The 13,102-nt window shown below is 37.6% G+C and overlaps 1 protein-coding gene across 2 annotated transcripts in view; it reads right to left on the bottom strand.

Annotated features, from left to right (window-relative positions):
• LNPEP (leucyl/cystinyl aminopeptidase) overlaps positions 1 to 13,102 on the bottom strand; it is a 101,622-nt gene that overhangs the window by 50,961 nt on the left and 37,559 nt on the right. For both annotated transcript variants that reach the window (XM_011944296.1, XM_011944297.1), the window contains exon 2: positions 2,149 to 2,989. In XM_011944296.1, the coding sequence (XP_011799686.1) occupies positions 2,149 to 2,989 (841 nt within the window). The remainder of the gene's footprint in view (positions 1 to 2,148; positions 2,990 to 13,102) is intronic.

Below are 13,102 nucleotides of genomic sequence, written 5' to 3'. Positions count from 1 at the left end.
TCTGCTACCTGCTTGCCATGAGATGCTGCATAAGTTACTTTATGTGCCTCTGCTCCCTTAGCTGTAAAATGAATATAATGTTAACATCTATCTCTTAATGAGTTTGACAGAATAAAAGACTCAACATGTGAGATGCCTGGAACAGTTTCCAGCCCTTCAGTTCCAGGTGAATACTGGCCATTATTATCACCAGAAAGTTCACCATGGCAGGTGAGAACTGTGAGAAAGAAAAAACAAGGGCCAGATCAAAAACAGTCTTGAATTAAATCCTGTTAGAAATGAGGAACTGCTGAAACACATCCCTATCCTGAATTTGTTTACTAGTTCTTAGTATCAGTTTGTTATCTAGGACTTTAAGCCTATCATAAACAACTTCTAGATTTAACTCCAAGGTTACTGATTGTCTCTATCTCTTAGATCACATGGGTAAAAAAGGTAAAGTTCCCTTACAACAAGCAGTGTCTATGCAAGGTGTCTGACATTTACATACAATGGTTTTCCAATCAACAAGAAATATATCCCTTACTTACTTTATCTACCAGTATAAACATGTATTCTAATCATACCTCAGAGAAGAAAAATGTATAAAAGCTTCTCTAACAGAACTAAGCAAAATTAAAAGAGAGAAAGACCAAAAAAAAGCTTTGAATTACAGTTTTCAGACACCTTGAAAGGTATAAATAATCTAAACATTTACCTGGAATCAGGATGTACTATCATGTAGGGGTTTCATTTTACTGAAACTTTTATTTTGTTTTGAATAGCAGAGTTTCACTAACTCATTTATTTTAATAGGTTATAAAATACTGTTTTATAATACTCAATTTTAAATAAACATATTCCATTTTTCTGACATTTTCCACAACTCAATCCAGCCCATGGCAAGAGTCAACAAGTGGCCATACCAAAAATTACCTTACTCTGCTACATTTATTCCTCCCATTAAATAGTTAACGGGTACAAGGATTCCAGGGTCAATGTCCTAAAAGTCTGTTTGCATACTAAGAACATTGTTTTTATGTATATCTTACATTTCCCGGAGATAACAGGCATTACAGAAGGAGAACTAAAGGCAAGAACTTTCAAGTTCCCACTGCAATTATACATTTGTGTTTAATGCCAGATCTTATGCAAGAATTGACATGCAGGGCCAGTATGCCACTTATTTTAAAAGTATTACATAGAGGGAAAATAAAATAAAAATTATTTATCTGAATAGAATGATGGATCTTGCTTTGTCTCTTTCTCCATTTAAGAAGGATCAAAAAGTTTCCTTTAGATATAGAATACTCATTTCTATTTCTCTTAACATGTCAACATACATTCCAAATGGTCAGCATCAGTAATTCACATACTGTTTTACAGAGTAATAATGAGAGAATGATCCAATTGCATAAAGCAGATGTAGTGAGGACTTTGTGCACAAGACAATTGATATCACTGCTACTTAAGAATAACCTCCATATTGTGTGAACTCCATCTTCCCAGAATTTCAAACTACATGCTATGAATGCTAAGATTAAAGTACTAAACATATACTCCAAATAGGGAGCTGAATAATTTTATATTTTGTCTCACCTTTTTTTCTGAACCAAATTAAGTCTCTCCTAGACCTTAAAAAAAATTTCCACCAGAAATCCAAAATAGACTGACATTTTAAAAATAATAAATCAGTAAAGATTAAGGATATTAAAAATGATATATGGAAGCACGTCACACTTCACACTTCATGTCCTCTTTCTGTATTTCACTAAGTACCTCCTAAAAGTTCTGCACATTAGGAAAATAGGTCTTAAAGAATAACTCATACTCTTTACTCTGCTTCCCAACAGACTTCATGAGGTGACAGAAAACTAGATTCATCTTAAAAATGTGAAAAACTCAAGATAACAAGTTTTTTGGGATGTAATCTTTATCCATCCTTTTCTACCAGCACACCCCTATCTCCACCCCACCATGATATATGCTCAAGGCTTTGACTAAGAGAGATAATATATTCTTCTAAATCACTATTCTACTATTTTGTATATAACTTTCTAAATTAAAAAAAAAAAAAATGACAATTCGTGTCTCTGGTGTGGGCGAAGGGATCTATACTGCAGAAGTTATCAGAATGTAAAACCAGAATCATTTAAGAGGGCTACATACTTTTTCTCATTACTTTCATCTGTGTAGGAGAAGCCATAAAACCCATAGTAAGAACTAGATATATTTGCCGAGAACTCTATCTTCAACGTATAATTGTGCCCTGCTAGAAGGGCTTCAGGGGCAACAATGGCGATCTGTTCATGATATGGATATTCCAGGATCTCAACTTGTTTTTCTTGGCTTGAAACTGCTGACATAAAGGTCACTCTTGAAATATTATGACCTGTGCTATGAAGAATGATATTCCATGTGACCTGAAGAGCCTGAACTGAAATTGTCACAGAACCCCTGAATGTCATCGAGGTTAGGTTCGGGTGTAGGTTGAGTTCATAGCGTAGTGGCACAATGGCAGTGGGAAGCCTGATTTGTGCCCATGGAAACAATTTCCCATTTGTTGCAATTGGCTGAATTAGTCCAATTGATTGGTTTTTTTTATGGCAGCCTTCTTTGGTAAAGGTACATCTGGGTAGTAAGTAAATCACCATGATTACAGAAGCAGCAACCACAACGACAAAAGCACAGACCACCATGGTCCTTGCAGAGGGTACTGAACAAGCCCCGTCTGGGCTCTGCCTGTAACCAGTTGCACTGTTCCGAAGGCCTGAGCTTCTATTCATGAAGGACATGCCCAGCAACTTTGCTGATGACTCATAATCCTCTTCATCCTCGTCCATCTCATGCTCACCAAGACCCCGCACCAGCAGTCGGGAACCCCGGGGCTCATATTCCACCTCATCAGGCTCCAGAGGATGTAAACAAGGCTCTTTGGCTAAATCCACCACATCTGGTTCTTCCTCAAACATGCTGTTTTCAATCATATTCCTGGGGAGCTGAAGCCGATCTAAAAAACCAAACCATAAAAACAAGGCAGAGTCAGAAAAAAAAAGCTTATAATACTAATAACATGTCTTCTAGCTAGACCACATTTAAAGTAAGAATTTTTTTCAGTCACTAAGACTTATTTCCATCTTAGAGCTACTGAATTAAATAAGATGTTTATGCCATTATTGAGTCATTCATTAAAAACCAAAACATAAATAAAAGTATATCAGTTATGAAACAAGAAAGTTAAATAAACAGGCTATTATATTTTTAAAAAGATATCTGAGATAACATAGTAATTTCCTTAATATACTCCTGCCCCACAACCTGGGACCCTGCCCTGGCCTTGAGAGGGCCCTGTTTTGGTGTTCCTCTGACTACATCTGTTCCCACCAGGTGAGGAGTCAGTAGGATTAAAGGGATGTGCCCACCTAGAGTTCATGCTTCCCCTTCTAGTGTCTGGGCACTGGGATCGCAGAATTTCTGTCCAACAGGCCTCAGACCTGCTTCCAAAGTACTTGTGGGTCTCGTCCCTGAGTCTCATTCTCCCTAGGGAGCACCACAAGCTGGTATGCCCATCTCTAAGACTGAGTGTGGCTAAGCAACAGGATGGGTTATTGTTTTCCCCTGAAAGAGGAATGTTTCTGTCCCACAGCAAATGGGAAGCAACAAATTACATAGGAAATTTCCATAAGCAAGAAATAATTTTTAAAAAGACCAAAAGACAATAAAAGTCAGATAAAATTGTAATTCAATCTGTTTTTCATGCTTCCATGGCTTTGAGTAGTACAACATATTTCCATGGGAAACAACCATACTGCACACCATAAGTGTTAGTGGATCTCAGTGGGAGCTTTTACAAACTACAACAAACCACACCATCCAATTTGTCAAAATCACTGAGAAAAAAGATTCTAGAAGTAGAAGGGTAGATAATCCCCCATATATCAGTACTTCCTCGGATTAGATCATTGAATTTTCTTTATTTAAAATTCATACAATTTTAGTTTTTAAGGGATCTCAAAAATTATCAAATTGAAACTTCCACTAATCTTCCCTACAAGGCACTTTATACATCTCATTTCTAACCCTTACAACAATCCTATAAAATGGCAAGTATTCTATTTTAGACATGAGAAAATAGAAAAAGAGATAATTCACCTTCATAAAGTCATACGCACAGCTATTTTAGTCATAAAACTAATGTTAAAGCCCAGGTCTAAAAATCTGATTCAAAAGTTTACGCTCTTTTCATTATTATATTGCATCCCTCTACCCAAACTAATTCAATAAAAGATGAGAGTCCTGAATTATTTATTTAATACCTGGCAATGAAGTTGCTAAGAGTATTATTTCACCATCAGGAGAGCAAAGCTTACAAAAAACTACTGAATATCTAGCTTAAGATAAATGCTATGTATTTTGTGCTATTCAACAAACACTGTAATGGTGGCAACTCTTCACTCATAAAACGAATTACTGATAAGTATTAGGGTAACATTTGCAGTTTTGCTGCTTAGTGTGGCCCGTGACCCTGCGGCATTTGCATCACATTGCAGCTTGTTAGAAACGCAGCCTCTGAAGTCTCCTGCTAGAGTACCAATTTTAACAAATCCTCAGGTGCTTCACGTGCACTTAAGTTTGAAAGGCACTGGTATAAGCATCTTCCATGGTCAGATCCCAGCCAGTACTAACCATACCATTCCTGAGTATGCTCCGGCCACCCCAAACTGCTTACTATTTTGAGCACAGGTCAGGCAGCTATTCCACGCCATCCTCCATATGTCTTTTTTTCTTTTCTGTTTCCTCTGCCTGCAGTGTCATCATCTCCCTTTCTCATGCCCATCCACCTGGTGACTACTTGGTATTCCATACCTCAGCTTAACTTGCTACAACATAAATTAAGAGAAGTTATCTTTTTTGTTTTTCCTTTGTTTTTATTACCCTTAAAAAATAAACTTTCTTTTCATTTCACCTCACCCATTTCTGCTTTGGGGAGCATATGGATCACAATGAGGTTGCCTTTTCCTGACTCCTCTCCAACCTGAACTTTGTACAAGTTATGCTACTTTAAAATTTTTATTGAATAAAACTTTTAATCATTTTCTAGGTACAAGTTTAGCAATATGCCATCTACCCATCTACTATGAAAGAAGAAGTGTTCTAACATCCTGCTTTTGGGAATATAATCTCCTAAACTTCCTATAGTGCCCCAATTTCTTGTAAAAAAAAAAAAAAAAAGAAGAAGTATGTTTTGTTTTGATAGTTAATAGTGTTTGGGGTCATACACTACATTAATAGAGTAAATATTGCTGTATTCAATTTTTAAAAATTGCTTTTAAAACGTTTAATGATTAGAAAGTTTCTGTAGTAGTTTTTCAGTGCCTGGCACAGTGCTGTAGACAAGCTTAATTTTTTTTTTTTTAATTTAAAAAATGTCTAAAAAGGCCTTTTTTTTTTACCACACATGAGAAGATTATGCTCTCAGGCATTTGCCCCATGTGTTTTGTTCTGTGTCAGGCCTAATACCGACAACAATAGGTTCTGCACAGTATGGTTTTATTTACAATATTTCTAAACTAACTCCAGGTACAATCTCAGCTTAATATTTAGAGCATTCCCATCTCTCAATTCCATCCCCTTAGAACTTTGTTGCTGGGTTTTTTTTTATTCTTCAGCCATGCCATTTAAAGCCAAGAGATATTCCACAGTTTGACCATTTGGCATCTCCTGTCTGCATGTCATTAATTTCAAATCTTCTGACAAGGGCTTAGTCAGATGCCTGCCTAAATCCAAATAACTTACTTTTATTATTTCACTCCCAGTCAGAATAATACCTACGTAGAATTTTAATCTTTCAGAAATGGAGATCACATCAACCCATTTGCTGTATTTTACTGCGCAATGGAAGCACAGGTTTTTTTTGTTTCTGGTGTGCATAATCATATCAAGTTAAATATATCAAATCAGGGAAAATCACTTTTATTACAGGTATCCCATGAAGATCCATGAAGGTACTTCAAGCCTATTTAAGAAAATTTTGATTTGATTCTTAAGTCAGTACACCTTGATTTTGGCATTAAATTGTAATGTAACACATGATTACCCCTTGATCAATGGGATTTATTCCCACTGAAAGAAGGGATCCTAAAGAAACACAGAATTTTCTAAAACCTCTTAAATCCACATACATAAGCTATCTATAAGCCAAAGCAAAGAACTTTCTAGCTGAAATGTTTCAGTTTTAAATAACATAGGCCCATGTGGTTATAATCTAAGAGAACTGAAGACATTTCTTTTCATCAGATACTGTGAACTAGCACTCCTCAATGTTGTTTGTGGACCAGTGCCAATGTGCAAAGTGTGACCCATCTGGGACAGGATATACGTAGAGTATTAGTACCCAAAAACTTTTATGACAATTTGACAGAGTAATTTTTATGTGTGTTGAATTTAATAATGTTTAAAACTGAGCTATTTTGTATGTCTTTCTTCATTTCATTTTTCTAATTAATTTTTATATGCTACAAAATTTCTGCAACAGATTAAAAATTAAAAAAACAAAAACAATAAACCCTGGTTCTTCAGCTCAGACAATGTGAGACTTAGACTGTCACTGTGACACTGGGCTCTGCCTGTAACCAGTTGCACTGAGTGAGTTAGACTGTCACTATAATGGCAATAACAGTCAAGATAAAGTTCTTAACTATGTCAGTAGCAGTGGGAATAAGGAGGAGGGAATAATTACAAGTCACATTAAAAAAGTAGATGCACAAGAACTGATACTCCCTTGGGCTAGATGGACCTGCAGGGTAGGAGACAGAGAAAAGTCTATGTCAATTCCCTTTACATTCCAACTTGTATAACTGAAAAGAAGGAATGTCATTCACTGAGATTGAGAATATAGGCTTTCACATTTTCTAATTTTTTTTGAGGCAAGGAAGGAGAACAGGATTATGAGATGGCATTCAGTGTAGGATATGATATATTTGATGGATCTGTCAGATAACCAAGTGGAGATGTTTGATTAATAGAGTTAAAGGCCTGATTTTAGGTAGAGGTTAAAATCCTGGCTTTTCCACTGACTGATCTCAAACAGGTTACCTGTCTTAGCCTCAATTTCCTCACCTATAAATGTGGGAAACAGTACTATTTTGTAGAATTGTTAAAAGAATTGTGTTATGTGGGTTTAGAGCTCAAAGGAGTGATCTGGGTGGAGGATTCAGGTTTCTGAATCACCTGTGTAGATATGGTCATTAAAACCATGCAGATAAATGAGACTATCAAAAGGGAGTTGAGTCAGGGAGGATCAGCATTTAAGAGTTGGGTGGCCAGAGGAAGAAGGACAGCAAAGGAGAAGAAATGGACCAAAGGCAGGAATATCAGAGAGTGGCATCCCAGAAACCAAAAGCAGGATTTCATAAAGACGAAAGTGGCCAGCATTAAATATTTTAGAAAGGTCAAGTAAAATGAGGCCTAGAGGGGCCCTTACATTTGGCAACCAGGGAACCAGTGACTTTAATAGTGAGAGCAGGCCCAAAGAAGAAATGCAAAGTTAACGAAAGAAAACAAGGGCTTCAGACTATTCTTTCAAGGTATGTAGTTGTTTATCAAGGAAAAAACATAGGGATAAACTAAAGGAAAATGTGGTATAGAGAAAACTTAAATCCTTGTTTTTCATGTGTCTGTGTTTAAGATGGGAACAACTTGGGCACGTATTTCTGCAGGAAAGGAAAAGAAAGACGAAATGTGGAGGTGGAGGAGTAGGGGAGGGAAAATGCTGGCATAGCATCCAGACGGATAGGGAGAGTGTACAAGAAACCCATTATGATGGGAGCTAGGTCCTCTTCCTCCAAGCCTGGAGGACAGGAGGTGAAGACAGAGAAGAGGCATGTGCATGAGCACAAAACAGCAGAGAGCCTTCCTGTTCTCTGTGATGAGTGCAAGCAAGGACATCTGCCCAGAGCTAAAGGCAAGTTGTTGGGAAGGCATAGGGGCTTGAGCAGAATGAGGGACAGGTGCTATGGGAGAGGGCCAAGGAGTGGTGACCCCAAGACAAGCATGAGCGAGAAGGTCAGAAATCCCAGTGGAATCTGTCATACCATAAATCTCTAAAAAACATCTTTAGCAGTTCTTACCAGCCCAGGTCTAAAAGAAGAGAAGTGTTATGTGTATTTTACCACAATAAAAGTTAAATAAAATGTTTATAAAAGGTGGAGAAAGCAGATTGTTAGGCAGGGTTAAACATAAGGGAGGATGTGGTAAGAAGCCAACTGTACAGTGCATAGAGGCTACCGGCAAGACAGCAAGTCATCAACTGAGGGGTACAATTTAGAAAACAGGACAAAAAGTGAAGCCATGACAAACAACATTAACAGCAACTTGAACTAAAAGAAGCATACTTCTCACAGACTTTAAAAGGATTAAAGCTTTAAGCTGCCATCACATTTTCAGAGAAAATTTAACAGTTGTCCCTAGGTATCCGTGGGGGATTCATTCCAGAGCTCCTGGTGAAACCAAAATCCAGAAATGCTCAGGTCCCTTCTATAGAATGCTGTAATATTTGCATCTAATCTTTGCATATCCTCCCACATACTTTAAATCATCTCTGACTACTTATAATATCTAATCCATTGTAAATGCTATATAAACAGTTGTTATACTGTATTTTTTAGGGAATAGTAACAAGGAAAAAAAAGTCCAATGTTCTTCTGAGGCCCCTATGACATATTTATATAGAACTATAAGCTCCAAGTATGGGACAGCACTTACAATATTTTCTAGATAAATTTCCAAAGTGATGACTAAGTATCACATAAACTATTCCCCTAATGAGAATCCTCTTCTATCAAAAAAAAAAAAAAAATCCATTTTTTTTTTTAAGTTCAGGCTTAAAAAGAAAGAAAAACACTAGAATTTAGAACAAAAATAATGTGATTTTTTTTCTGGGTAGGTCCAGATGGACAAAACATTACCCAACCCCCACTAAACCCATACTCAAAGAAAATCTCTTCCTGTTAATGACAGTGCTCATGAGAAGTTACAAGTTTAGGTGTATCTTATCTCACCAGAATCTGAAGGGCAGTCATTAACAGCAAACAAGTTTTGAAGATGTATCTAAGTCGTCCCTTTCCCTGACACCTGTTTCTATAACACCTCAATGTATAAGCAGTGGCATAAAATACGAACACGGAAAGTCCTGCATGCATTACTACTTTACCCCTAGTATATTGTGCTTTTTCACACTATCTTTAACTTTCCAGTTCAGAAGCCCAAGGAGCAAGATCCAAGTAAGGTCTGTCTTCTGCTGTCCCTCACCCTGACTTTGTCTCCCTTGTGAAGAGAAAAGTAAATGGATGACTGAGGGTGGGAGGCAAGAAGATCAGAGAGCAATGATTCAGTCCATAAGCATACTGGGAGAGACTTCAACTTTCCATATGACAGAGTAATTGGTACCAGATTATCATTCCTCTCATAAACAACTATTAAACTAGATAAAACGATACACCTGTTTGCACATACTCACTAACAGAGTGTGACCTCTGAGTGAAGGAACAGGTGAGCCCACAATAACTCTGGTTCTCTGTCTGGGGACAATTTCCCAACTGTAGTCTGCCAAGCTAGGGTCTAAGTAGAGCAGTGCTGGTGAAGGGGGGCATGTGCAAGGGGGAGTCACGGAGGTTTGTACGAGGTTTTCTGAGAGTCCTTAGCCAATCCACAACTTGGGGCATAGAAGAAAGTGGCCGCAATAAAGTTAAGACAGAACAGAAATACTAGAGGTCAAGCAGTGCAGGGAAGTAGTGGCAGGTCAACCCAGTCAGAGCAAAGAGAACTCATAACACCCTACGCATCACCTTGAAGCACTAGAAAGGCCTCAGTGTAGAAGTAAAAGTGCCACCCTAGAAGAAGGCCTACTCTAGATCCATACTAACAAAGCCTAAAACCAAGCCCTAATAAAATCCACAGAGGAAAAAGTATTTAAGGATGAGTCTTACTAAGTTAGAGGAGCCTGAGAAACACCTTAGGCTTTCCACAGATCTGCCCTAAAAACTTCAAAAACAAGCTTACACAAGGTGATCAGCCAGTAACTAAGCTGTCTACAGAGACAGAGCGAGAAAAATCAACATTTTACAGTTTTTTTTTTATTCAGTATCTCCACAATGTGTCATTGACACTATTCAATATGTAATAAAAAATTACTAGACATTTAATGAAACAAGAAAATGTGAACCCTAAGTAAACAAAATCATTAGAAAGCAATCTTAAGGTGGTCCAGATATTTGATTGCATTTAGCGAGTCTTTAGAGTAGCTATTATAAATAAAAAAGAATCCCTGAAGAAGATGTGTTTTTTTATTTTTCAATTGTATCCCCATTGTTAAGCAGGAAGATGTATTTTAAAAAGGAAAAATTGAGAATATGTGAATAGATGAGACTCTCAGCAGGGAAATCAAGACTAAAAAAGAACTAAAAGGGAGGGAAAAAAGAAAATTCTAGGAGAAAAAGGTTCAATAAATAAAATGAAAAAGTTACTAAATGGACTTAATGGCAGATTGGAGACAGCACAAGAAAGAGTCCATAAACTTGACAGATCATTAGAAATTACCAATTTGAAGAACAAGACAAAGGATTGAAGAAAAGTAAACACAGCATCAGGGATCTGGGGGACAGTATCAGACAGTCTAACATGTGTCTGACAGGAGCCACAGAAGAAGAGTATGAGAATGCGGCAGAAGAAAATATCTTAAGAAATAATAGTTAAAATTTTATTAAGTTTGATGAAAAACACCACTTAACAGATCCCAAACGTTCAGCAAACCCCCAAAAAGATAAATACACACACACACATACACAAATAATAATGTCTTAAGCACATCATGGTCAAACCTGCTTAAAACTAAAGATAAAAAGAAAACCTTTAAGAGAGCCTGGAAACAATGCTACATACAGATGAACAACAGTACAAACACTAACTTCTCATGTCAACGGTGGAGGCCTGAAGATGACCATGCATTTTTAAAGAGTTGGAAGACAAAGAAAATTCTCAACTCAACTTTGCACATACAGTGAAAATATGCTTCAAAATAAAGAATAAAAGACATTTTCAGATAAATGACAGCTTACAGAATTCATTTAGAATACATTTTCCTCAAGCAGATGCACACTACAAGAAATTTTGAAGGAGTTTCTTCAGGATGAAGGGAAATAGTACCAGACGGAAACTCAGATCTTCAAGAAAGAGAGAATACCAGAAATAATACATGTTAAAATAAAAGTATACATTCTTTATTCTTCTTATAATTTCCGTAAAAGACTATCTTTAAAAATCGTATGCTTAAAAAAAAAAAAAAAGATACAACAAAAGCACAAAGAATACAGAAGTTGAGTAAGAGTAATTAGGCAGAAAGGAAGAAGTGTCAGGTATAGAATGTGAAATGATACAATACTGACTATACACAGACTTAAATAAGTTAATGATGCATATTATTAACCCTAGAAGAAACACTGAAAAAAAAACAGCAAGAAACAACTATATACACTCTCTATAAGAGATGCATTTTAAATTTAGACACAAATAGATTAACAAAGTAGAAGAATATTTTCTAATGATAAAAGGAGAAATTCAGCAGGATGTCAATCTTAAATATGTATACCTAATAACAGTGTTTCAAACAGAAGTTTTTTATGAAGAACAGAACAAACAAAAACTTCCACAACCATAACCTTTCTCTTCATAATTGATGGAACAGACAGACAACAAATAAGTAAGGTCACGGAAGGTCGGAACAATACTATTAACTAATTTGACCTGACATTCACGGAACATTAACAGCTGCAGAAATACATATGAAACGTTCACCAAGATGCAATAAAGCAAAATAAAATAAAATAAATCATACTCAACTTCAAAAGACTGAAATATGCTTTTTAGAGACTTTGTTCTCTAAACACAATGCAAACAATTAAAAAATCAATTAGTAAATTAGGTAGACAATCCCTAGATATTTGAAAAATAAAAAAAAAGACTTTAAATCATTCATGAGTCAAAGAAGAAACCACAAGGAATTTATAAAATATTTGAAATAAATAATAATAAAAACATAATATATCAAAATTCAAGAAAATGTATTGCTTTAAATGCCTATAGTGGGAAAAGGTTTAAAATTAATGATATCTGGGGGGGCGAACCCAAGATGGCCGAATAGGAACAGCTCCAGCCTCCAACTCCCAGTGTGAGCGACACAGAAGACAGGTGATTTCTGCATTTTCAACTGAGGTACCAGGTTCATCTCAATGGGGTGTGTTGGACAGTTGGTGCTGGTCCGCAGCTGCAGCCTGACCAGCGAGAGCTGAAGCAGGGCAAGGCATCACCTCACCCGGGAAGCGCAAGGGGGAAGGGAATTCCTTTTCCTAGTCAAAGGAAATTGAGACACACAACACCTGGAAAATTGGGTAACTCCCACCCTAATACTGAGCTTTACCAAGGGTCTTAGCAAATGGCACACCAGGAGATTATATCCCACATGGCCCAGAGGGTCCCACGCCCATGGAGCCTCCTTCATTGCTAGCACAGCAGTCTGAGATCTAACCGCAAAGCAGCAGCAAGGTTGGGGGAGGGGCACCCGCCATAGCTGAGGCTTAAGTAGGTAAACAAAGCCACTCGGAAGCTCGAATTGGGTGGAGCCCACCACAGCTCAAGGAGGCCTGCCTGCCTCTGTGGACTCCATCTCTGGGGACAGGGCATAGCTAAACAAAAAGCAGCAGAAACCTCAGCAGAGGCAAATGTCCCTGTCTGACAGCTTTGAAGAGAGCAGGGGACCTCCCAGCACGGAGGCTGAGATCTGAGAATGGACACACTGCCTGGTCAAGTGGGTCCCTGACCCCTGAGTAGACCAACTGGGAGACATCCCCCACTAGGTGCAGACCGACACCTCACACCTCAACAAGGCTGGGTACACCCCTGAGACGAAGCTTCCAGAGCAAGAATCAGACAGCAATACTTGCTGTTCAGCAATATTCTATCTTCTGCAGCCTCCGCTGCTGATACCCAGGCAAACAGGGTCTGGAGTGGACCTCAAGCAAACTCCAACAGACCTGCAGCTGAGGGTCCTGACTGTTAGAAGGAAAACTAA

Source organism: Colobus angolensis, unplaced genomic scaffold (genome assembly GCF_000951035.1).
Source record: "Colobus angolensis palliatus isolate OR3802 unplaced genomic scaffold, Cang.pa_1.0 Scaffold23, whole genome shotgun sequence".
NCBI lineage: Eukaryota > Metazoa > Chordata > Mammalia > Primates > Cercopithecidae > Colobus > Colobus angolensis.
The sequence above is the reverse complement of the archived record's forward strand: the minus strand, read 5'-3'. Positions and strand labels throughout refer to the sequence as shown.